Source organism: Podarcis vaucheri (assembly GCF_965113315.1).
Source record: "Podarcis vaucheri genome assembly, chromosome: 1".
NCBI classification, from domain to species: Eukaryota; Metazoa; Chordata; class Lepidosauria; order Squamata; family Lacertidae; genus Podarcis; species Podarcis vaucheri.
Genome location: NC_138759.1, coordinates 86,489,224 through 86,515,742, shown reverse-complemented (window position 1 = coordinate 86,515,742; position 26,519 = coordinate 86,489,224). Strand labels below are relative to the sequence as shown.

The 26,519-nt window shown below is 43.9% G+C and overlaps 1 protein-coding gene across 1 annotated transcript; it reads left to right on the top strand.

Annotated features, from left to right (window-relative positions):
* The first annotated feature begins 2,666 nt into the window (after nt 1-2,666).
* On the top strand, nt 2,667-23,082 carry LOC309527863 (protein farnesyltransferase subunit beta-like). Its single transcript, XM_082214848.1, has 12 exons — nt 2,667-2,867; nt 9,451-9,515; nt 11,162-11,234; nt 11,778-11,869; nt 13,868-14,014; nt 14,945-15,028; nt 16,019-16,105; nt 16,290-16,419; nt 17,405-17,537; nt 19,167-19,278; nt 19,797-19,911; nt 22,133-23,082. The coding sequence occupies exons 1-12, from the start codon at nt 2,745-2,747 to the stop codon at nt 22,241-22,243; spliced, it is 1,272 nt and encodes a 423-aa protein (XP_082070974.1). The 5' UTR covers nt 2,667-2,744; the 3' UTR covers nt 22,244-23,082.
* The last annotated feature ends 3,437 nt before the right edge of the window (nt 23,083-26,519 follow it).

The window sequence follows — 26,519 nt, the reverse complement described above, 5'->3', positions numbered from 1 at the left end:
TTAAACAACACGTGTCTAATAAATAATACGGCTATTTCATCCTCAACACAGCGTTTTATTGGAGGAATTTAATGACAAACAATTTATAGTTGGGTAGAAGATAAACAAAAAAGTTGATTTAAATATGATCTTCATGATTTAATGTATCTTAAGTGTACTCCTCACCATCTGTATGAACAAACTGGAACACCATAAGATTTTCCTGGACTGTGCTTATATGTTACATTGAAAAGATAATTCTCTAATACCATTAATCAGTCATATGTGGGGAGGGCTGGATTAGGGATTTTGTTGTAGTAGTTTGTGTTGTATATTTAAAAAACACACTAATTCAAATATTAAAAGAGGAAGAAAATATGTTGATTTAAATGCACCACCTGCTTTTCCATTTCTACTATTCTGCCTTGAAATCCTTGTACATCAATCAGTTTCTCACATGTCTGCAGCTATTTGCTCTGCCTGTTGGACTACAGTTCTGCAGAAGGCTTCAAATTGTTCTGAGGGGGATAATCAAATAGCCCTCTTTCTTTGTTTTGCAGCAACCATGTCTGTGGTCTTTAGCATCTTCTTCAATAACAGCCAAGAGCCTTGTGGCACCTTAAAGACTCACATTTGCATTATGACACAAGCTTTCCTGGAATAGTCACTAGCAGTGCTTCCTGGAAGGACGCAGGGGTATGCATACCCCTAAACATTTTGTGAATCTAAGTTTGACCTCATTGAAGGGCAGTATTTCAATATGAGTAGGAAAAGGAGAGTACCCCTAAAGCATTTTTAAAGAAAAAAACACTGTTCACTAGAGAACACTTCATGAGATACATGTAAGCGTTACCCTAAGTTGCAGTTTCCTTCTGAATCTTGGAGAAGCTGGGTTAAACTTATTTTGAAGCAATTTTTTAATTTCTCCACCTCTTTGTTTCTGCGTAGGTTCTCCTCCCAGGTTTTCTGAACTGAGAGCTTGATTTGGTGTCTCACATGAAGACCTTTATGGGCATCCCATGAAGACTGGTTCATTAGGGCAGATGAGGCACTGCGGTTGTAAAGATTGCCTGTTCATAGAAAAAGGAAAATGCAGCTATTTTAAAACTAATGCTATCACACAAGCTGGCCTGCTCATGTTGAGAAATACAAAGACTTCAGTCCCTTCAGTTTCAGGAGAGGAAAAATTGGAGGCAAATTTTCTTAAACAAGAGAGATGAATGTCAGCCCACACACAATGTGTATTTGGGGTGGGGGGCACACACAAAAAGAAACCAAGAACTAACCTGAAGAAAGAGAACCACTCAGGGCCCTAGGCTCCACTCCAATGAACCCAGGTTGGAACCCTACTCCTTTGTCTGCCTCAGTTGTTATCAATCAATTTCTCTCCAAGCGCACAATAATTCCCCTTTGTTGAGCAAAATCTCCCCTCCTCCTTACATCTGAATGATCATAGCTAGTTTTAAATACTGGAAACGCAAGATAGGCATAAAAAGGGCAGAGCCATAGCTATAGGGGGAGGGGTTAGCCAGGTTTTTTGTCCCAGGTGAAACCTCCTGAGGGGCACCATTGAGGCTCCCAGCTTGTGATGTGTGTACACAAATGCACATCGGATGTGTGTATGCCAAACTGGGTCTTTGATCTGGGTGAAAATGAGCCTAGTTTCACCCCTGAAAAAGGATTACCGGTATTTAGCACTCTAGCTGGATCCACAACTAATACTGAGCTGTCCAGAGTGGCTGGGGAAACCCTGCCAGATGGGTGGGGTATAAACAAATTATTATTATTATTATTATTATTATTATTATTATACCTGCTGATCTCTGCATTGCTCAAATCTGAATAGAACCTGTGTGTGTGTGTGTGTGTGTGAGAGAGAGAGAGAGAAGGGAAACATAATAAAGTATACTTTTGAAGCCACTACAGCAAGGATGGGGTAACCTGTGACCAGATATTGTTAGGCTCCTATTCCCATCAGCCCCAGCCAGCGTGCCCAGCGGCCGTGGATAACAGGAGTGCAAAAAACTAGGAGACCACAAGTTCCCTAGGCCTACTGAAGTCGCGAGCAACGCAGCACTCTTAAACCGGCAAGGAGACTGGGAACAAAGCACAGTCATGGTAAGTAGGAGTTCAGTTTTCCATCTGGAGCCACTGGAGAGCAACTCTTCCCACACACCACCTGTCGACGCTGGAAAGGGAGAATTGCCTTACAACAAGCAGCCTGCCTAGAGATTTCCAGGAGCTGTTGTCTGCTCAGCTCACTCACTCGCTAACGCGAGCAAAAGCGGGCTAAAAAGCAGGGCAAGTAACTTGGGAACCCACTTCCCCTTTAAATAAACTGGTCTGTGAAGAGGGAGGGGAACTCCCTTTTCATGCCGCATGGACAGCTCTAGTGCCTGTAGTTAAACTGGTTTGAGGGATCCCTCTTGTGGTTCCTCCAGCTCTTAAGCAGGGCGCATTGCGTCAGAGAGAGAGGATTCCCGCCTGGGATCACAGCGTCTAGCAGTCGCTTGCCGCATCTGAGGCACATTATGAGAGCCGAAACTGGCGGTTTAAAATAGGCGCCACGTGGGGGCGGCAGTGAGTTACCGACGCTGCCGCCGGCGCTTCCCAGCGCGTTTGGGCGAAGCTGCTAACAGTATATAGTAATAGAGCAGCGCGCCCGGACCTTTCTTGCCTTCAGCGAGCCGCCGTACCCGGGCTTGAGCACACTGCCTCTCGGGCTGCCAGCCTCAGTCGCGCGGGCTGAGCGGCTCTGTGGGATCATGGCGGCCGCCGCTTCTACCCAGCCCGTCGCCGACAGGAGACGCTACCGGCGGGGCGGCACGGAAGCGGGCCGGGAGAGGCTGGAGGACGACGGAGTTCGGACCCTCACTTCAGCCGAGCAGGTGGGGCTGGGAGCCGCCCCCTCTTTCCAGGGAGAGGGACTACAACTCCCAGGGTGCACTTCGCGGACGTGCGGCTTCAGGGGTCCGGTCTGTTTCTCTGCACGGGCGGAGAGAGAACGGTGCCCCGGTGGCCGCCCTGTAGATCCATTGTGTTCAGCACAGTGAGAATCTCTAGGGTTGCGGGGTGGGGCTTTTTTGAGGTATATTATCTTGTTGGATTCGGTTTAGCCTCTACTTCTCCATGTGCCGCCTTAAGTCCATTTCAGGTAGTCCATTGCCCGTGGAAGCTAATTCATTAATATGCTTAAGTCGCTTCTGTTTTTTGCCATTTGTCTGCTTCCCATCACACACGATGGAGTTCCTTGTCTGCACACGTTGGAGAACCGCTTTGCACCTCCTCTTTCGTTCTTTGAAACCTTGTTAGAGAGTAACTGTTTGTGGGGAAACAGGAGAAAAACGTGGTGTTCCTCGTAGTTTGTGAATTTCGACGCCACTTCCTTTGGGGAATCTGTAGATTGGGACAAATGGAGATTCAGAGTGGTTTTAATAGTGGTGCTTCCCCATCTCCATCAGCCAAACTTCCCCACTTCCAGCTCACACCTATTTCTGGTTATAGGCACACATCCTATTCATATCCAAATCTTACTGTATCCCTGCAACTTTCAAGTCTGCCTATTTGTATGCTAACAGAAGTGGTCAAAGAAAAATATATTACTGTGCCTATTTTTTAAAAAAACACAAGCAAGGTAACAATGGTTATAAAGAGTGCTGGGTTCAAATGATAAGGGGTTGCATCCCACACCAGTTCCCTTTCCACTAGCTGCTGTCTCTCACCACCCTTCTTACTCAGTTCTGTCATGGACACTTTTATCAGGTTCCCCAATCGTGCAGACAGATCAAGTAATCACAACTAGAATCCCTTTGTGGTTCTTTCCTACGTAAGGTCAGAGACTGAATTGAGAGGTGCACAGTGACAATGATGTGTCCTCCTACACAGTTTGGTGTTCCAGTACTTAAATTTAGAAATTCATTGGTAGTGAAGAACACTGAATTTCTAAATTTAAGTACTGGAACACCAAGCTGTGTAGGAGGACATTGCTTCCATAACCTTAAACAAAAAAGTTGTGAGGACTGATACATTTGGAACCAGGCAAAGCTTTAACATCTTTGGAGATAAAAGGTCTAGAATGTTAGTTCTTCCCAAGCTTTTCTATCTATTCCTTTAACAATTCAGGCATAAGTATTTTTGAGGAAAAGAGAAGTGGGTATTTTATACAACATCAATATTATAAGCCTTAGTGATTAAGCATTTATTCCTGCCAGTGCCTAATTACTGTGATGCTTAGTAACTTTATGCCTTTATAAAACCTGTTTGAAATTTGCATGGTAAGCAGTTCCTGACCCGCCTGGCTTCAGGTTTGATTACGGAGCAATGTTGTTTGCAATGTTCAGGGGGAAGGTAGCCTTGGAACTACGTGACCTTTGAAAAGTCAATGTCATACTGTGGAGGATGATGCTTCTAAAACAGCAGATAATGGGAAGGCATCATCCTGATGTACATGTTTTGAGCGCTCATGAACAACAAGAGGTGAAGAGATAAAAGGCTTGAACTCACGGAGGAGCAAGGACATAGGCTTGGAATTCAGAGGTTGGGGGCAGAAGGGCTGCAATACACTATCAGGACTCTGAGAAAAGGACTTTCTGGTGATCAGCAAGTTACAAGGCTCCATAGGATAACAGTTCAAAGCATGCTAGCCCCAGGTCCTCCATCATATAATATGGTGTGTGTGTTTTTTAAACACTGAACTAAATGTAAGGCTACATCTTTCTCAATATATAGTGGAACACTCAGCAGTTTTGTTGTACATGTATGTATGTTGCTGCTGTGGTATTGTATTGAGGAACTGTGTTTAAGAAAGGGCAAGCAACAGACATAACTGATTCACCAACAAACAAACATGGCTACCCCTGTGGAATCAATCAAAGGCGTCCTTTCAATCACATCACAATTTTGTTGTGTTAGTAAAATGTGTGGAGCAATTTACTGATATATTTTAAGCATTCAAGTTACCTGCTGAAAGGTCTCTGTATTTCAGTGATTATATCCCTTTTGTTCTCTGTGGAAGACATCTTAATTATTGACCAGGAGGGGATAAAGGGGGTTGAGCTTTAGTTAGTAGGGCATATCCATGACATATACAAGTTCTTCTCAGTTTCTGGAATTAATCAGTGAGAGGAAAGACCTCTACCTGCCCTTGGGCTGACTGTTCTTCAATTCTGGTTGGACAGTCATCTGACTTTGTGTAAGGTGACCCATTTTTCTAAGTGGAAAATGTGATAGGTATTGCTAGACCTGCTTCCTATGGTGATTGTGTGGTAAGACCTGCATATACTTTCCCTCAGAAATATAGATGGCAAAATGGTAGTAATCCAGTAGATTTTTATGTTCTCATGTTGTACACCACCTTGTTGCATATATTTTATGTAGTATTCAGCTCACAGTATTCACCAAGTCCACTGGTAGACAGGACAATTAAAAGTATTCCAAAGCTGCAAGTCTCAAACCACTTGTTCTGTTAACTTCATTAGGCTAAAGCCTGTCATTCATATTTCTGACATAATACCACTGGTTTCTTAATTGTGCAAAAGTTGGATGGGCGTGGCCAGGTATGCCCCTTCATAAGAATTGAGCTCTTTGGCTCAGGAAGACAGGCTATAGAAGACAGAGATTTAACAAACTTACTTGTGTAAAATCAGAGCATAAATGGATAAGTAGTGTTGAATAGACACAGCTGAGTAGAGCACTAATAGTTATGATTTTCCTTTGGTTTGCTTGGTTTTGTAAAAGAATTAAGCAGTAAATCATTTCCAGTTAAATCATGGAAATGACTATCCTAGAGTTTATAGGACTTAAATTATCCTTCTACTGGTTTTAATTAAGTCCTGTTAGTCATGGAAATACTTCATTATTTGAAGTTCAACTGGCGGGACAATGAACAAATTATGATTATTTATAAATCTTGCTTAACCGATAGTGTTTGACCATCTTTTTCTTGATGGTCATGGTTTCTATAGCTGCAAAGCTGAGCAAAAGGAACTTATGTAAAGTTACTCAGTTGCTTAGTTCATTTGACCCCTTCCCTTCCAAATAGTACTCAATCCTTGAGAGAAGCTCTGAAATTGAGGGGAAGCCAACTGCCTTTCCTAAGGTTCTGGAAAGAAATTTGCTAAAGTCAAAGCATATGTGGCTGGCAAAATAGTTCTTTGTATTAGAAACTGAATGCATTTGATGTGCTATACTAGGCTGCATTCAGACCATACATTTAAGGCACATGAGTTCCTCCAAATAATCCTGTGAACTGTAGTTAAAAGTGCTGTGAATTGTAGCTCCATGAGAGGTGAATCAGAGTTCTCAGGATTCTTTGCGGAGATGTCATTTGCTTTAAACGTATTGTGTGGATGTAGTCTTGGATTTTGTGGCCTGCTTCTGATTTTAGTTGCACTTGCCGCTTTCCACTGTTCAGACCAAAGCAGCTGAAATTACAGTCATCCAGTAAACATGATTACTAGTTGGACTTTCTTCCTTGCTGGAGGCCTGAGACATCCCTGAGGGGTGATTGCTGCTCATTATCTCTCCCCAGAATCTGACCTTTAATGGAGAAGGCAGCACTTTTCAAATCTGAGACAGTGAGAAAACATTAGATACCAGGGCAAAAGAGCAGGAAAGTGTCAATTGAGGCTTTGTGGCCCCAATTAAGGTGAGCTGTGGAATAAGGATGTGAATGCCAATGTGGATTTCTTTGTTCATGTAGCCATTGAGTAGGAATACAGCATGAGCTGGTCAGAGACCTAACATATTTCCCTGTTCTGTTGCCGAGCACTTAGTGCTGGCTTCAGCTTACCCTGGCTGCTTTCATGCATAGGCAAATTATTAAAACTAAGCGTGTTCATGCACACACCTTGCACTGATTCTGCAACTCCTAGTTCCTAGAACCTTTCCTCACCTATTACACTCAACCTTATGATGTGTTGAGCTTCTTCTTCTCTGTCTCCCCTTGCTATTTCCCCTCCGCCTCTCTCAGTGAGCCTGGTTTCCAATGACTTCCACTTCCCCATACATGCTTCATAGCAGTTCCCTTTCTTTTGTTGGGAGCTGGAGGAGCAGCAGCCTCTTAAGAGAAGAGGGAGAAATCTGGAACCCTGTGGTTGTGTTTAAATACCCTGCTGCCTTGCTTCTCTCCTTCTTGCACTTCTTCCCCATTGTCCGTCTTTCATTAAGCAATTCATTCATTATATTTCTATGCCTCTTTTCACTCATACAAATCACAAAGCGGCTAACAAATACAGTGGTACCTCGGTTTTTGAACGTCTCCGTTGACGAACATTTCGGTTTACAAACGCCATAAACCTTGGAAGTAATTGCTTTGGTTTCCAAACACGCCTCAGAAGTCGAACATGCCATGCGGCTTCTGCTGAGTGCAAGATCCTGAGGCCTAGCTGTCAGCTGTTGTATCCTCGGTTTTCGAACGTTTCAGAACTCGAACAGTCTTCTGGAACAGATTACATTCCAAAACTGAGGTACCACTGTAATAGCATAGTAAAACATCCCAATTACAACATAAATCATACAAAATAATTTAACAAATCATCAGTAAAACAACCACCTTGTATGAAACACTATTAACAAAGGCACTTAAAAAATAGGCTAAACAGCACAACCACAAGAAAAGTTATATTATAAGATTCACAAAGCATTGCAGCACTCACAATCCACAACTCAATGTGAACATTAACAAACTAACAACCAAAAACAAAACTAAGCACTGTTGAAATCACACACACTCTTTCTCTATCCCCATGACTCAGACTTCCACTCAGTTCATCAGAAGACGCATACACATCATGCCCGTGGCAGCAACTGCGTTCTGAAGGCTTTTAGGGCTCTGAGGGTTGGAGGGTGGGGCAAGGCAGGTGGAACAAGTCCTTGCCTTGTCAGCAGAAAGTCCCATCACCTTTAAGATGCTCCTTACTGAAGTGGTGGTGTCTCACAAATAATATATCAATTCATGATGTCACTGTGTTGGCAGACAGTTATGGCAAAGGTGGCGGGAAAACGAAGCCAGAGCTTAGCTTAATATAGATTAGCATGGCAGCAGTAAGTTATTAGCCTGCAAGTTTCTCATTCCATGGCGAAACGCCCTCCACTCACTGTTGCCAGTTACTCTCTCTTTCTCCATACATATATAGATGGAAGAATGTGCTAAAAATGACTCCGTTCTATCCAAATGGAGTCCTCACAACAAGATTTTGCAAGTGTTGTGTCCTCCGCTGCCTAAATATATACAGTGGTGCCTCGCAAGATGAAAATAATTCGTTCCGCGAGTCTTTTTGTCTTGTGATGTTTTTCGTCTTGCGAAGCACGGTCCGTCGCAACTGCGCCTCTTCAAGCGGCTTTAAAAAAAAAAAGCGCAAGACGTTTTCGTCTTGCGAAGCAAGCCCATAGGGAAATTCGTCTAGCGAAGCAACGCAAAAACGGAAAACCCTTTCGTCTAGCGAGTTTTTCGTCTTGCGAGGCATTCGTCTTGCGGGGCACCACTGTATGTGATCTAATCTAATGTTTCCTATCATACCAACTATTGATTTTGCTCCCATGCATTCTGTTTGATGGTACGTTTCACTGAGGAGATGGGTGGAGGGCTTCATTATGTGTCTTGATTCTAGCTATGTGCTCCTACGGGTGCTAAAACCCTCAGTGATTCTTGGAAAGTGCTTGTGGTCAACTCTTCCCCCCCCCCCCAGGATCAGCCTGGGTTGTGCATACTGTACAGTGCTACATGGGTGGGATGTCCTGGGAGGAGCAGAAGAGCCTTTTTGATTGGGTGCTGCATCACTGAACCACAGGCACATAGGAAGTTACCTTAGACCTGGTCAAACCACTGACCCATCTATCTCAGTGCTGCCTATCTTAATTTTGGACTAGAAGATGCCAGGGATTGAACGTGGGACATTCTGCCTTTCATCTGTGGCCTTTCCTCAGGGGCAGCAGTTGTGTAATGTGATATACTAAAGGAGCTATAGCTTGTTATTTGTTACCATCCACTTCTTTTACGAGCCTCTGTGTTGTTGTTTTTAAACTGGAACAGCAGCAGCCCTCTTGAACTCTGACACCCTTTTAACAATTTCTCACAGCTGCCGTAGACACTTTTCTTCTTGGCATGCCATGCCATATTGCTCCATTTGTGCTGTGATGCTTCTTTCTTAATAGTGCTGTCTTCTGAGTGCAGAGGGGTTCTTGCATTCTGATTTTTTACCTGTCGTGTTTTTATGTTTAAGAAAATATTTTGCTTTCCTGTTACATATGCTGCATTAAATGTGTCCATCTCTAATGTTTTATTTTGATATTTTATAATGTTTTGTCTCGCATGTTAATTTACATAGTAAATTGCTTTGAGACCTTTGAAAAAAGTGGTGTAGAAATTATTTTAATAATAATAGTAATAGTAAATGCTAGCATATAGTGTTCTCTGTATCCTCCCCACCCAAAGTTATTGTACCTCTTCTTTGTCCCTTTAACTTGTTGCAGACAAAAGTAGAAGATATAGTCCAAGAGGTCTTTGATGCTTATAAGACAAATCATCACGACGCGCAGTAAGTTATTGTATCCATGCAATCTTTCCTCCATTTGCTCCGTATTCTTGTTTGACTGCTGATTTATATACCCCATCCCACATTGTTCAGGAGGGCCCTCAACTTTCTGGAGAGGCTTTTGGGGAATGGGGTATGTGTGTAGGTAGCTGCAATAGTGAGGAAGTACTGGGTGACTTTCCTGTGAACTGCCTTCCTTTCTCTTAGGATTCAAGCAATGCCTTTATACAGAGTTGTGGTATACTCATATTTACAATACTTTAGATCAGGGGTCTGCAACCTTTAAGACAAAAAGAGCCACTTGGACCCGTTTCCGAAGGAAAAAAAACTGGGAGCCGCAAAACCATTGTGACATAGAAAATTAATCAGGGCCCCAGTGTACCATAAATCATAATCAGTGCCTGATGTAAATAATAATTAATAATGAGGGCCCAATGTCATCCTTGTCATTATAAAAATAACTTTTTTGTCACTTTTTTATTATTTCTTTGTTTGACCCCTCCGAATTACTCCTCCTCATAGAAATAAACGTTAAATTAACAAGTTACCTTTTTTGTGTGTGTGTTCTTCACTCCCCTTCAAAACAGTGACCAGCGTACATGCCCCCTTTCAATGCAGTGACCTGCGTACATGCCCCTTACAATGTAGTAGTGACCACCATACATGCCCCTTACAATGTAGCGGGTGGGCGGCAAGGTGACGTCGGGACGGTGCGTGACTAACGCACTCACCGCCCCCATGCGACGTCACAGCCAGTACAGCACCCGCCACAGTGGGGAGTGTCGGGGCACACAATGCTCCTCCTCCCCTCGCTAGTATCCGCCCCGGAGCCGCAGCAAAGGTGTAAAAGAGCCACATGCGGCTCCGGAGCCGCGGGTTGCAGACCCCTGCTTTAGATGGTTCTGGTCTTTCCATCACAAAATGGATAGTGCTGAGCTGGCCCCCATGCCTGCTGGTTAGCATTGGAAGGAAAGCCTCGACTGGCACAAATGGGAGCTTTTCTTCCAATACACACAGCTAGGGTTGCCATATTTCAAAATCCAGAGAGAAGAGTTGTTGAGCTTTTTTTTAGTTTTGCCCAAAGTTGAGCTTTTTTTGGCATATGACAAAAAAGTTTTCCAGACATATGGCAACCCTACCCACAGCAGATGCAGGGGTCTGATCCCCTTGCCAGGGGCCCGGTCCAAATTGGCTCCTTGCTCCTGCTGTTTACCTAATAAAAAATAAATAAGAAACACACAATTGCTGTTGTGTGAATGATGTCACTTCTAGTTTTGCCTTTAATTTTGAAAAAGATGTCTCAGGAGGGACATGATCACAGGTTTATAAAATTATGAACAGTGGCTTCCTCTCTCTTCTCATCTTTGCTTAAATGTCTTGCATGTTCTCCCTGCTCCCATCTTTCTCAGCTCCTCCTGGGGGCCTTTGCTCTTCTAGGAATAACTTAAGAATACTTCCTCTGTCAATTCCATCTGCACTGTTTCCCTCCTGTCTCTCTCTGCACTATTACCATATGGACTTCAGATGAGATACCCACTATCCTGGATGGTTTTAAAGGAGGGTTAAACAAACACACACATGGCTGTAGAGCACTTACGTGGCTTTATGAGTTCTTTGATCATTTGTATATCTTTTGGTCTATCCTTCAGGTTTGTTTTGCAGCGAGAGAAACACTTCCACTACCTGAAGAGAGGGCTGAGACAACTGACAGATGCCTATGAGGTAATCCCTTCTGGCTGAGGGAGTTTGTACTGTTTCCTTCCTGCTTATATTCTGTTAGCGGAAAAATATTTGATGGTGGGTTAACATGATTATGGCTCATTATCCTCCTTGCTTTTTCTACAGCTGAGGTTTCTTTAACTTTTCTCTGGAATCTGAGGTATCAAGGGACTTCCTTTTCCTGTCTCACTGAGGGGCACTTTTGTAGGCCATAGAAACACCGGCTGTGTTCCCGTTGACCTTGCTAAATCCATTATCTAGGAGCCACTTCAGTTGTAGAAAGCTAAATATTTGTTACCCGTGTCTTTTGCTCTGTCCATTTGGTGATAAATGAAAAGAGGTTCTCATGTTAGCTTGGGATTGTGCGAATAATGAAGCTATTCTTAAAGAGGTATGTAAATTCCCTTCATAAATTGGTGTCCTTTATCCTTCTAAACCTCTTACTTTCCAGTTCTGATTCGCCTTCTTTGCCCTCCTTTTGTTGGGGTATAACAAATGCAGCTGTGTCAGTCATGGATTTTAACAGCTGTCGTTTTCTCTTCCAAGTGTCTAGATGCCAGCCGCCCATGGTTGTGCTACTGGATCTTGCACAGCCTTGAACTCCTTGAGGAACCCATACCAGAATCTGTAACTTCAGAGTAAGATTTGTTTTATATTTCACTTCCGTTCATGCAAAACACTTTGCCATTTATTCCGAGCATTGTCATTACATAACTGCTGTGAGTCGTTGTTGAGAAGCTCAGAAATTATGCAGGCGGCTTCTGTTGATGTCTCAGAAACCAAAGATCTTTGGGCAGAGCTTTGAATTATGTGTTTTCAGAGTTTCTCTTTTGTTAGCAAGCTATTTAGCAAAGTTGCCTTTCTAGACATTTGGAGGTAAATTCAGAACTCAAAATTTAGAGAAATAAGGACTAAGTATAACCTGAAAAACTTTCTGCTCAACTTTGACTTATAAATTATAGGAGAAATTAACTTCCAGAAGTTTTCCTTATCTTTGCACAGTGTGTGCCTCTCTGGGCTAACCTCCCAATGTCCCTGCATGATGCATAAGAGCATTTTCTGAAATACAACAGTGCATTGTCTTTGCTCCAACAATGACCTCTCAATAGCTTTTTCCTCAAGTAGAAGCTTTTGGTGCATCTTGTGATCAGCAAAGATGGTGGTGGTAAGAGATCAGCTTCAGCCACTAGGAGAAAGAAACCCATTCCCTGCAGGGTTTGAAAATCTGTGTCTGCAGAAAGGGTTGTGGTGGTTAGGAGAGAGAAGGTTTTTTTGCATTTGAAAGAAGTATGGGTTGCAAATTGTTTTTCAAAGAAGAGAAGTTTTGCAATTTGTAAGGAGAAAGAGGGGAAAATAGTAAGCTTGAGTTGCTTTCACCCAGGAGGAATTGGCTTGAGCAGAATTTGAGTTGCAAAATTTTGGGAAATGTCGAAAAGAACCTTGTTTTTGTGAAAATTTTGGGGAAAATTGTAATATTTGTAATACTTTTTAACACCCTTTACAGATTTCAAGTCGCTTTGTTACTTTAGGAACATACAATGTGTTCTGTATAACTTGGTTATACATTAAATTATCCTGATTGGTTTTCAAAAGTTCAGATCCGTATCCGGGAGCTACTGTTGCTGCGAAATATAACCATTAGGGAAAGGAGTTTCGTTCCTTTAACCAGCATGTCCAGAAGGCACTCTGGATGCTGCTTTGCAGTGTTGTTGCCACCTACAAGAAGATTTGTTGTAGATGAGTAGATTTGCACTTTGTGTGGCCTGCCCCCCCCCTTGGTCTGGGGCTGGATGTGTTGCATTTCAATGTGTGACTACTGCAGTTGCATTGCAAACATTTCCATATACACATATATTGTGTGTACATTGATCTTAAATTAAAAGACTTGTTGTGGGGGTGGGGTTGTTCTCAGTGTTTCTTGTTTCTTAATAAGTAAAAGTAAATTACAGGAGGTCATTAAAATGATGCCCCAAATCAATATTTTAAGGCAGGGAAGAGACAAACCCTTCTTTGATCGCAAAGACCTTCCATGTACGCAGCTTCTGTCCCAAAATAGATCAGGGGAAGAGCCTGGGAAAGGGCGCCTGCAACAGACCTTTGTGTATATTGGGATTAAAACAATAACAAACAATGGAATAGCATAGCAAAAGCAGAGGAAAATGCTTGTTCTGCTGTTGAGATTCAGCTAGATGGCTCTGGTGAGAGAGACCCTTCCATAGAGTCCAGGGGGTCCTTCGTGCAAGTGCAAGGCGTTCCTCGCTTTCTGCTGCAGTTCTCCTGTACCTCATCCCATTTGTGATTATTGGGTGCAACTTCTGGTGTGTTGGGGGATTTATGTGGACACGGCTGCCAAGGGAAGTGCGAGAGCCTCATTATTTGACCGGAGTCCAGCTTCTCCAGATCCAACCCAATTCATTTAGTGTCTGAGTTGTACATTTGCTTCATTTTCCCCCTTCCTTCTGCGCAATGTGACAATGGACTGTAGTGCCACTGGCGCAGTGTCAAACACTGCTGCTAGTATAAGAGCTGCGGTCCTTATTTCTTAGCCCGGGAAGGCCCTGTGCTGCTTGTTTTGTGTTTAAATGCTTCTTGCTTATAAAAACTAAGCTTGCCTTTGGTCTTTCCTCTGTGCCTAGTGTGTGCCAGTTCCTGAGCCGCTGTCAGAGCCCCAGCGGAGGCTTTGGAGGGGGACCAAACCAGTACCCACATCTTGCTCCAACGTACGCAGCCGTCAATGCTCTCTGCATTATTGGGACTGAAGAGGCATACAGTGTTATCAACAGGTAAAATCGTAGGAGGGACCCCCTCAGATCCAAGATGTTAGGTGAAGCCTGAAGCATTCTTGAGCAATGTCTGCCAGCACTGTCCCCCTCTTCAGCCTTCCTACTTGCTGAAGAAGAAAGGTTAGCTGGTAAGCTGGACTGGTGGCCCTTTTCCAACACAGCCTTTGCCACAATGTGCTGCTTGGTGTCTACATCCACCACACTGCCTCCCGTCCACTTGTTGGTAGCTTCCTTTGCTTTGAATCAAGGAGAGCAAAGCTCTTCTTGGCGCTCAGGCCTCTCTTGCACTCCAGGGCTAGAGAAGGGTTAGCTCCATATTTAGAAAAAATGAATCTAGGTGGTTAGTCCAGGTTCATGTTTTTAACCAGGGTTCTGCAGAACCTTTGGAGTCCACTTTCATCGCTAGGCATTCCAACGTACACCTCAGGCACACATCACTTTCCCATCTTGCACCAGCCAGGCGTCCCCACTCAAAAGAGTGGGAGTGACCACAAGTCACACACAGCCTGATCTAGTCCCATAGTGCATCATGTGACACCAGCCAGTCTCTCTCTGGGAGCTGTGGGTCCAAACATGCAGGTTGTGTGAGATGATGTATTTCTTTTATTTAGGCTTGTACACCAGGGCAATGGAGTAGCAGGTTTTACCTTAACATGAAAACACCGTGGTGGGGACAAAGTCAGAAGAAGTTGTGGAACCTGCTTTTTTGGAGGGAAAGTTGGCGGGGGGCTCTTATTGGTAGGGAGAGGGGGCTGGGTTGCCATAGGACATCATGACATGTTGGAGGGGTTCCTCAGCCAGCGAAGAACTGAAAACCCCTGGCCTAGATGATCCTGAAGCGCATTTTCATTCATGTGGGTTGGGTCTTCCAGCATCTCAGTTGTTTCCCCCCCTCTTAATAGGGATAAATGTTCTCTATTGTTTTTTCAGAGAGAAGCTTCTGGACTATTTGTATTCCCTGAAGCAGCCTGATGGCTCCTTCATCATGCACATAGGGGGAGAGGTGGATGTCAGGTGTGTTGGAAATGTTTCAAGTATTTCTTTCATGTGATGCTCAGCAGCAGCTTTGGGTTCTGATGAAATTTTTGTAGCAATGGTGTTCGTAGAGAGTTTTGTCTTAGCACAGCAAGCATTAATCCTGTTTTGTAATAGTGTAGCTAAACTTCAGTGGAGGAATAAGAACCTGGCTTCTAATGTTAGGAAGATTATGGGAGCCATTATTTGCTTCTTTCAGCTGTAAGTGATGTTAAATATTCCTGGCTTGCCCCTCTAGGGGGCAGGAAAAGGCAGTCCTTGGCTGCAGTTCAAGAGAAGTGCTTGCATGTGGAAAGAATGGCAGACATGGCCAGAGTTTGTTTTGGTGCAGCAGAATCTAAAGCTGAAGAAGAAAATCTTTTTCAACTTGTACAGTGGCTTGCTGTGACAAACCATTTTAAATGAAGCTCTGGCTCTTCTTTCAGGGAAGAATGTAACCTTTATTTTTCTTCCCCTGGGATTTCAATGAATAATGTTGTGAGCAAGGCTTTTTCTGTCTTAATTAACAATATTGAAATCCGCTCAGTATCTTTCCTTGGCTACTAATATAAATCTAGGATACCAGTCCCTTGGTGCATCAAGGAAGGAAAGAAATGGATGCACTGGGGTAAACTCTTCTGAATTTAGCTCCTGGTGTACCTTCCATTCTAATAGCCTCATCCAGAGTAATTTTATTTTAAAACAAACAAAACATGGTCTCTCTCTCCCTCCCTCTCCTCCCACCCTCACCAACAAGCTGATTGAGTTTTCATTGAGCAAATGCCTTCTCAGGCTTGCTCAGACATTAAAACCAAGTCTGGAGTATACAATGACTTAACTTCCAAGTACTCTCTTTGTGACATTTCTACGGTTATGGCTGGGTGGATTGTGCAGTTTAATATGACTGGTGTCTCCCTGACATCAGTAGCTCGGCTTGCATCATTCTTCATCCATGTGTAGAAGTTAAATAGTCTCATATTTAAATCTCAGGAGTGCGTATTGTGCTGCATCGGTGGCTTCGCTTACCAACATCATCACACCAACTCTCTTTGAAGGGACAGCGGACTGGATAGCAAGGTAGGAAAACACTTAGCTCTTGTTTGGCCTTGGACACCCAGTGCTTCTTTGGTTGCCAAGTTTAAGTGTAGTTACCTGCCCAGCAGCAGGAGTCTAGAGAACGAGCAGGAAGATAATTGTTGTATTGTGGACAACAAAACATATCCTGTGTTTTTTTTCTTCCTCTTTTTGTGTTTTGCATTAGATGTCAGAACTGGGAGGGTGGGATCGGTGGTGTCCCTGGCATGGAGGCCCACGGAGGGTACACTTTCTGTGGACTGGCAGCGCTGGTCATTCTGAAAAGTGAGCATGTCTTGAATCTGAAAAGCTTATTGGTAAGTAACCATTTGCCAGGCCTGGTTCTAATTCTCTCTGTGCTGCTGTTTCAACATTCACTATGGCTCATATCCAGAGCTCCCATGAGCAGACCACTGTTCATGGGTGGAGAAGTGAATTTTAGCATTCCCCGTAAAGCTGCTCCAGAGCGTCAGGGGACCCTTCAGAGCAGAATTGCGGGTGGCACAGAGTAACCAGTGAAAATCCCTTGCCGCCTCTTCTACAAATGAAGGAACCCTTTTCCTTTGTGGAAGAGGCACTCTAAATGGAGCTTTATCAGTGCAGAAGGCACTGTCATAGCCATCACAATGCCAAAACATAGGATCCCACTGGATTTCAGTATCTGGGATTGGGATTCCCCCTTTGCCCTGCCCCTTCCATTCTTATGCTCTCCCTAAAAGTGTCTGTCTGTACATTCACAGCACATATTCATAATCATTCCCTTGAGCGCTGAATTAATTGATTAAAAAGAAACACGTACCATTTCTAACATTATTTCATAATATCGTGAAACCCCATTTTGTCTGTAACTGTCTTTAAATACGGGCATCCCCCACTGATGCGTGATTAGCTGGCATGTAACCGTGCATACGTGCAGCACCGGGAAATAAAGAAAGAATTTGATTCAAACCTGAAATGGCAGGATCTCTGGGCCATTCATACGATAGAAACATGATCTCTTGATGTTCACCAACGTACAGTAATTTCTCATTCCCAGTTTTATTGGTTTGCTTGGTCGCTTGTTTCCTCGTTTAGTTTAATTATTGAAAACCCCTTCATATTTTCCGTGGCAACCTGGACATGTTAGATTTTGCTGCAGGAAACACATGAAGCATGAAGGGGACAGGGGGACGGGTGTGTGCCCTCAGACTGTGCTAGGGGACTGCAGTTGTCTGTGGCTCCCTCCATTGATATATCCGCTGGGTGTAGCAGGTCCTGTGGCTGCACTGAGCAATAGTGATGTTTGCTTTCTCTTCCTGCTAGCACTGGGTTACAAGCCGCCAGATGCGTTTTGAAGGAGGGTTTCAGGGCCGTTGTAACAAGCTGGTAGATGGCTGCTACTCATTCTGGCAGGCTGGCTTGCTGCCTCTCTTACATCGAGCCCTGCATGCCAAAGGTGAGTCTGAGCACTGCAAGCTGGTCCACCATTCCCCAGGTATGCTGCCCCTCTCACTTGCTTCCTCTCACCCCCAAACTGTTAGATGTGGAGTGTTTCGTTTGAAGAGCCTAGCGTGAGCTTTAAGACACAAGGACACAAGATGTGATCCACTGCAGCATTTGTATTCTCTGTCCTTGTGGAAACTAAAAAAAAAAATCTCCCTTTCACTGTTACAATAGAACCAGCATCAACATGTCATAGGGCTGAAAATAACAAAGCTGTTGGGGGACCTATGAAAACTGTCATTGTGTCAAAGAGTGCCAGTGCCATTCTTCCTCAGTACTTGCCCTCCACTCCCCCCCCCCATGTCCCTCATTCACCTGCTTTTTCATGCTTGCCTCCCCACACCTTCACAGCCAAACTTTCCAACTCCCCTTCACTTAACTGCTGCCGTTGCAGAGATTTTGTGAAGCTGATGGGCAGCTGATGTGACAGTTGCACTCTGAGAGGCAAAAGGGACCCAAGCAATAACTGCACTTTAATGCACAACCATCACCCTAAACTGGGGTGGGTTTTTTGGGGGAGGGGGGTTCCTAGGAGGGTGATTTATGAGCAAAAGGGGTGGATGCCCTCCTTTCTTGCCTCTCTCTCCACTAGATGCAAGAGGGCAATATAATAGGTAAGATATCTAACACAACAACACATAATATATAATATAATATATATATATTATAATGCACAGTTGCTCCACAGAACTCTCTGCTTACAGATGTATCAGGGTATAATTTAATTTTAAAAGGACCTACTCATCTATGGAAAAATAGGGCTGTGGTTAGTTACTAAGCAGTATAGTCATGGCATCCATACATACAAGGAAATCTCCAACGCTTTCCTCGCTTATTGAACATACAGTGCTAGCTTGATGCTCTGTGATTTTAAAACTTCCTGAAATCTCTGGATGTGGCCAGTGTCAGAGGACCAGTCTGAAGCGATGTGGGGCATGGTGGTTTGTTTATAAGCATATCTGTGCAGGGTTACCGGTTCCTTTGGCATACCAGCCCAGCATGTACCTAAATATCCCTGTTGCGCTAACACTGTAGGAGTTGGCAACGGTTTAAAAGTGACAATAGCAGGGAGCAGGGGTTATGTTGCTTTTAAAAGCAAAATGAAAGCACACTCTGCAACCTTCTTCTGTCGGACCTCAGAGCTGGAATACTAGCCAGATGAACCATTTTGCACCGATGTAGGAGACAGTTTCAACACACAGAGTTCTATTCGCAGGATGCAATGAATTTCTATTATTAGGTTAACTGCCTCAGATGAACTCTGCCAGCACATGCTCCTTGTGTGCTTCCCTTCCACCTTTCCTTGTTCCATCCCCTCCACAAGCTGCTGCTTCTTATCTGCTTGCTGTCCTCTGAGAACACTTGCTTTCTCCCATTAGATTAAGGAACAAGGAAATGACTGCCCGATAGCAAAAATGGAAGGCTTCTGTGAGGACAAGGCCAGGAAGTGGGTGGCCATAGCGCCGCCCTTGCAAAGCGGAAAAAGGGAGGGAGTGCAGTCTTCCATTTGGTGTCTTCCTGTTGGCCTGCTCTTTCTCCAGTGGAAGTGTTAGCCTCTTACTGGGGTGTTTGTTCCTTTTAGGTGACTCTGCCCTCAGTATGACACACTGGATGTTTGACCAGGAAGCGCTTCAAGAATACATCCTACTATGCTGCCAGTGCCCTGCAGGGGGCCTCTTGGACAAGCCGGGCAAGTGAGCATTGGTCACCCTAACTGAGAAAATTTCAACTTGTGGCTCAAGCATACAGCAGGAATACCCATGACTGGGATTAAATTTACAAGCAGTTTTTTAAACAACAGAAGTACAGTGGTACCTTGGTTCCCAAACTCAATTCGTTCTGGAAGTCCTTTCGACTTCCAAAACATTCGCAAACCAAGGCCCCGGATTGGCCCCGGAAACAATGCCAGCAGCTGAAACGGACGTTCGGCTTCCAAAAAAAGTTCGCAAGCCAGAACACTTACTTCCGTGTTTGTGGCGTTTGGGAGCTGATTTGTTTGGGAGCCAAGCCGTTTGGGAACCAAGGTACCACTGTACTATAAGGTGAAAGACTATCACAAAGAAGACGACTACGGGAAACTAATCTGGCACCCAACTTGGGGCTTTGGGTACCCTGCACTGAAGCAAGTGGGTGCCCCAGAGGGTGGCTAAGTGGAACCGTTGGGCTTCCAGTTTCTCACTCACCTCAGCCTTGTGTATGTTTCTACCGCCAGGTTCCGGGATTTTTACCATACCTGCTATTGCCTCAGTGGGCTGTCGATAGCACAGCATTTTGGCAGCGGGGACCTTCTCCATGAAGTAGTGCTAGGAGTGCCAGAGAACCGCCTGGTAAGCTATGCCAGGATGTGGCTGTGCGTGTGTTTTGTGTGTGTCTTAGGAATGAACCCAAGTGAAAGTGACACAGACCAGGAAGGTGCCGCTCCGATCCATTCCAAGTCTGTTCTATCTCATTTCCCAAATTTCATCAAGGAAATCTAATGAAAATTGCATTTATCTACGTGTTTAAATATGGAAATTGCCACAAAATTTGTTATTTCTGACCATCTTCAACATCTGGCTATGGATGCTTAATTTCACAGCGTTTGAGATAACAGGGCTTGACAGGTTAGGAGGAAGGAGTGAGGTTTGGGATAGAGAGCAATGTGTATAAGGCAGAATAGGAAGTATAATGAAAGAGGGGTGCTTGCTGAGGCTCTTGTCTTTCTGCGTAGGCAGTGTGAGCTCCAGATATGATTTCCTTTGGTCTGTGAGCTTTCAACAGGCATAGCCTTCCCGTTCTCTTCTATGACCCTCCATCCCAAGCCAGATTCTCCTGCTGTGTGGTATGCGTCGAGTATGATTACAGCCTTGAACTATGAACTTTGCTTCTCATTGTGCATTCCTTATTCCTCTCATGGGGAAATGTCCCTCTTGCACTGGGAACATTTCGAAGAGAAGCATTTTCTCTTTTTTTCTTTTTATTAATTTTTATTAAATGATACAAAAAAAACAAAAGAAACAAAGAAATAGAAACAATACATAACTGTACATAAAAACATTTATCTACACAATTTTCCAGAATGCAGACTAGAAAAGAAGATGAAAAATAAAAGAAACAAACAAAAAAATATAATGAAGAGAAATAATTCCAAATTCATACTTCAAGCATTACAGTATATAAATCCTAGTTAAAATCTTATAAAATACTTCCACTGCATTCACCACACGTCTCTTGGTTATCTAATTCACCTTTACATCTGTTCTTCAGTCACTTCCTTTCCTTAAGTTCTTTCATAGTCTATCTAATCTTTGTATTCTCTGTATTCTTCACAAGGTTAGTCTAAGCACAACCAAACTTTCGTGTTTGATCCCTGTTTGTGTAAATATTCCTTTAAGCATTCCCATTGTTTCTGTACCATAGTTTTAGATTTATGCCTTATTATATCCTTCAATTTTGCTAACTCCAGATATTCACATAGTTTACTTAACCATTCCCTTTTTGTTGGGATGTTATTTCCTTTCCAGTGACTGGCCACCAACATTCTCGCTGCTGTTGTTGCGTATAGGAATATGTTAATTTTATCTTTGGGGATATCCTTACTCAAAATTCCTAATAAATATGCTTCTGCCCTTTTGCTATATGAAACCTTTATTAGTTTTTTAATTTCTTCATGGATAATTTCCCAGAATTTTTTGATCTCTGAACTTGTCCACCACATATGGTATAGAGTGCCCTTCATCTTATTGCATCTCCAACATTTATTAATAATCAATCTATTCATTTTTGCTAGTCTGTCTGCTGCCGTATACCATCTGTGGTGCATCTTCATATAATTCTCTCTTATTGAATTGCAGACCATAACATTTATGTTTTCCCCCCAAAACTTTTTCCAATCTTCTGAATCAATTGTATATCCTAGATCCCATCCCACTTTAGCATATTTTAGAAGCATTTTCTTGTGAGATTGCCCCAGTGCTGCTATGATGATGATGATGATGCAGTGAATGTCTCCTCATGGAGGCTTGAACAAGGCCAGCTCCAGGTTTGGGAGGCGGGGCTTGGCAAGATGCCCTTTCTGTGGAACCACCCCTTTCCTTTGTTGTGTCACTGCAACAGCTGGTAGGCAGGCAGTGATAAGGAACAATCCTTACCTCCAGCTAGAGGGGAGGGCAGGGAGCCAGGGTTTTTGTGTTTCCTTGCTGGTGTTGCTGCTTGCCCACTTGAGCGGCTGGCAAGCAAGTGGTGGCAGAATGGGAAGGAGCCCGGGGTTGGTGCTGAGGCCTTGGCAACTGCTCAAGGATAATGACCCCTTCAAAGTTGAAAATATGTGGATAACCTCTAGTAAACTCTCAAAAGCTACAGCGGAGCTGATAAAAACTTCTTTCAGTGGTCAGGATGCTGGGCTTCAGACTCCTGTAGCTCCATACATAGTGCCATGAAATATATCCTTAAATAACTTGCTTTCATTAACTTACCTAAGTTGACAGACTTGGCTTCTCTTGCTATGGAACTGGTGAGAGTAGACAGAGTTTCACCTTTAATTCCTGTTTGTTTCCTTCCCTCCAACAGCAGCCTACGCACCCTGTGTACAACATCTCCCCCGACAAAGTGGTGCAAGCCGTGATGCACTTCCTGAAGAAGCCTGTTCCAAGTACAAAGGAGGAGCCTGTTGCTAATTGAGGGGGGCTGCTGCCTGGGTAGACACTGTGCAGTGCCTTGTCCTGCCGTTCAATGCATGGCACTGCAAGTCGTCTTGGCCATTGTGGGGGGCCCTGGCCCTGGAGCTAACTTTTTGATTATTTTCAAACTGGGCTCAACTTTTGTGTGTGCATCTTTTGAGAGAGTTCTGCTAGCCATACCAAAACCTGATCAGTTTTCAGGACCTAGTAGCAGATTGGCTGTGTGGTGGCACACGGTTAGACATGCTGGCTGCTCATTTGCGTGGGACACTCTCTCACCTTGCAAGCAAGAGCAGTTTTGGTTCTGAAACAATGCAGCATGTTAGTATCTTAAGCATCTGGCAAACCAGTTCTGTTGTTTCATTTGCACTATGCTAAGTATCTTGGGGGTGGTGGGGCCAGCTTCCTAATAGGCTGATTACTGGCCTAGCCAGAGTTGGTGCCCTGATCCCATACCCTTACAGGCAATATATTCTGTCCATTTATACTCCCCGAAGCTATTCCAAGTACTGCTAACCAAGACATGGGACTCTGGCTTTAAAATGTAAGCATATTCTGAGTCAATAGTGTGCACATCAACACTGTCTTAGTTGTGTGTTGGCTGCTGGAGCACATCCCAGGGGTGCTGTCTTGGATACCCCCCTTGTGTTAAGCTCTTTTCCATTATATAAAGTGGTGTTGAAGGTCTCACTCTGCATCAAGCAAAAAAGAGACCACTGGCAAGATTCTGTGCAAAATTCTTCCCCTCCCTTGCATATTGGTACTAGCCTGCCTAGTGGCAGGACTGACAATGTAATAACGTTTGTGCATTTTATTAAACATAAACTAATTCCTTTCTTATTATCTTTCCAGTTGTGACCATTCATAAAACTTTTTGATGCAATTGCATTTAAGGTTTTAATTTGTATTTCTGCTAGGAGGGCCCTTTGGTGCTCATCTGCATGTTTGGGAAGGAAATCACAACATTTTCCTTTTGGGACTGTACAGTTTGCAATGCTTTCTCAAGGCATGCTTATTAGCGCTTCCTTCTAAGCAGTGTCTTAAAGCCACACAACACTTCTGTTGAAGCTAAGCAGCCCTGATATTGAACCCTTCCTGGAAACTATATGTAAACTGAACTCTTGGAGGAATTACGGCGTCAAAGAGGTAAACAATCCTAGCCTTTCGTAAGCAGAGCAGGCTAATACATAACCTGCAGAACCACTGTTATCCATAATGAGTACCATGGCAGCCTCAGCAACAGGGCTTGAGGTTTTAGCTCCATGCAAGTAACCATGTGCGGTGAGAGTGAGGCTGTGTGCTTGCCTTGTGGTTGTCCTCTTGCATGGAGGGAAAGTCTGAAGCAGGGTATGGAAGCTTGTTGAATGGTCACAGGCTGTTCCTTTCAGCTGGAACCCTGAATACCCAGGGTGGCAGCTCTCACCTAGACAGCCTATATGTGATCAAACATGCTTCAAACCTCCCCACAACATGTAGATAGCATGGGGCAGGGTGATGTTGCTTGGAGATATAACAGCTGGAAATTATAATTTACTTTTCAAGCAGCTGCTATTTGTCTCTTAATCTTGGGATGAATATAGATAACTGTTAAGTGGTATCGCCACTGGAGGAAGGCGGGAACAACATAGTGGAAGGTATTTTTCCTTTGTTTGCTCCTGGCTCCTCTTTCTGCTTTCTTCCTCTCCCGGCTCCTTTTCCCTCCTCCCGGCTTCCATTTTCAGCCTTTGGGAAGCTGGTACATTCCACTGACATTTCTCTTTTGCACACCTGTACCTTGAGCTGCCAGGCCAGGCCAGGCCCTGCTAAAATAAACACAACTTTGCAACCATCCTAAGCACATGTATAAAAGCAGCTTTGTGGGCCAAACTGGTACTTTGGGAGGAGAATTAAAGTGTGTTTAAACTGCTGGATGAAAATTGCCAGTAGCTTGCAAAATTGCTAGTAGGATTGTACGTTATGTGCTTTGATTCCATGCAAACACAAAAAAGCTTTAGAATTTGGTATTGGGTGCACACATGAAGGCTGCAAGGATAGGTGTAAAATGGCTGGGCAATGCTTGGTGATATTTCTTAAGGCAGAGGGATATTAAAAGAATTTCAGGACATCCAGTGAATTTAAAGCTACCTCTGATGCCTGAAAGTGGCATAAATTACAGCTGGAGACGTTAGACGCACATTGATTTGGGCAATACACTACAAGAGTGTTCACAATCTAGCTTTCTGGACTCTGAATTTGAGTTTCTTTGGTGCAAAACTCAGCCCTGCCTACCTCTTCTCTTGAAGGGATCATGGCTTCTTCATTAAGTCTTCAAAATCTTGACCAATCTGAAGAGAAGACACGCTGCAAGCTACTTCCATGAGGGTGGGGGGGGGGAGGCACTGAACAATATAACTTCTTAGCTAGTAGTGAAAAGGGTGCTTAGGAGGCAGGGTTGTTAAAAGCAACTTCATTCCCCTTGTGGGAAATGTGATTTCCAGGGAGATGTTTATGCATATATAGCAAAGGTATGCTCTTACTGAAGAACTGCTGACTAGATAGCAATTACTAGAGCAGTGTTGCCATCCACTGCAAATTAGGGTAATAATAGGTTTAATTGGTTGAAAGCAGTAGAACAGGAATGGGAAACCTGTATGCATCCTCCCAAATGTTGAACTACAACTCCCATTATCCTTAACCATTGGCTGTGCTGGCTGGGGCTGATGGGAGCCCAACAACAGGAGCGAGTCACAAGTTCCCCATCCCTGTTGCAAATGTGACAAAGGGCAACTGGCTGCTGTATAGGTAGCTTTGCACAATCAGCAATAGTGGGGTGGACTATAACCACAGCCATAAAGCAGCACTGATCTTTCTGTTCTGTGAAGCCGAACAGCGGTGTCTTCTTACCATTCCTTAATGGAAGAAAATTGTAACATATTTTCATTGCATCTCAAGATGGCTAAACTTACATGCAAGATGCTGTTGTCACAGGAACTTTTAAAATGGGATTGTCCCCATCTGCACTTTGAAAAAGTACAGCCTCCTCTCTAGTGTAGCCTTTGGTCAGAGACTGGCCTGCATTCTAGGTTAGAACCTAAGGGACTTTTTGAGAGCCTTAAGTTCTACATGGTTTAAAGGGGGGGGAGCTTAAAACCAAGTCAGGAGCGAGCCAGAGAATTCTGCCTGTAAAAAAAACATTAACCTTCCTTGTATGGCTGAGGTCACAGGGCGTTAAAGCTGGTGTTCTGCTGATCTGATTGTTACAGATCAAGGCCAGCTTCCAGCTACCAATGAGTTGAGCTGCAAGAGGAAGTGCTTCCTGGATCCCTCTTCCTGCTTAACTATTGTTCCAGATGCCCCACCCCCACCCTTCTTGCATACGCCATCAGTAGTGTGTGCAGAGGTGGTGACACTGCTGCCCTGCAGCCAAAAGCCTGTCACCTTCTGAATTTCAAGAGGTGAGAAACTGCTAGCACCCATTTTGTGGCTTTTAGAACTGCACCAACAAGCCAGATGCTGTACCTCGTACAAAGCTTGTGTATGTCCAAAAACTGAGCAAAATCCTAGTGATGCCTCCTGCACTCCCTGCACATGTGGGGCTGTTGCTGAGAGTGCTGCCGCCCAAGAGGAGGAAGCACCCAGGACCAGAAATGTTGCAATATTTCACACTGAAACTAGGAAGCAACTCTTGCCATTTCCTGTTACGTATGTGTGTGTGACACAGGACCATTTTAGCCACCTGCTTGTTTTTTTATCAGCATCTTTCTGCAAAGGTGTCTACTCATTTGGCCCAAAGAACTATTCTGAGATAGCACCACTCACAAATAAGACCTCCATCTTTCTTAATTGTAGAAAGATATTATGTGACAAGCTGCAGCTGCATAGATGGAGATACATGCTGCCCTCAAAACAAAGGGAAACAGCCATTCTCCCCCCACCCCATTGGTTTTGGGGTAGTATGTGCAATTGAAAACATGTAGCAGAGGCAATCTTTCTTATCCTACTGGAAGAGATATACATGCAAAGCTCTTCCTTTATTTGATCAACTTACTAAAAGTACAGAAGCACTTTACGGTAACTCCCCTGTAGCAGCATTTTGGAGAAGTGCAAGATTTGGAGATCTTAAATAAATGTTGAGTTTGCCTGTGAAGCCTTGCTCATAATTCTATTTCAACAGGTTAAGCCTTTTCTCACGTGGGAATAGAAATTCTTCTGTCTCTAACGTCAGAAAAGTGGAAGCAAAACTGCCAAGAGGCATACCCGCCCCTATCGGTTTCCACAAAGACACCAGTACCACTCAA

Coding starts and splice junctions, on each gene's coding strand:
- LOC309527863 (XM_082214848.1), top strand. CDS start 2,745: ATGGCGGCCGCCGCTTCTACCCAGCCCGTCGCCGACAGGAGACGCTAC. Junction 16,420..17,404: donor TGAATCTGAAAAGCTTATTG/GTAAGTAACCAT, acceptor TCTTCCTGCTAG/CACTGGGTTACAAGCCGCCA. Junction 19,279..19,796: donor CTCTTGGACAAGCCGGGCAA/GTGAGCATTGGT, acceptor TTCTACCGCCAG/GTTCCGGGATTTTTACCATA.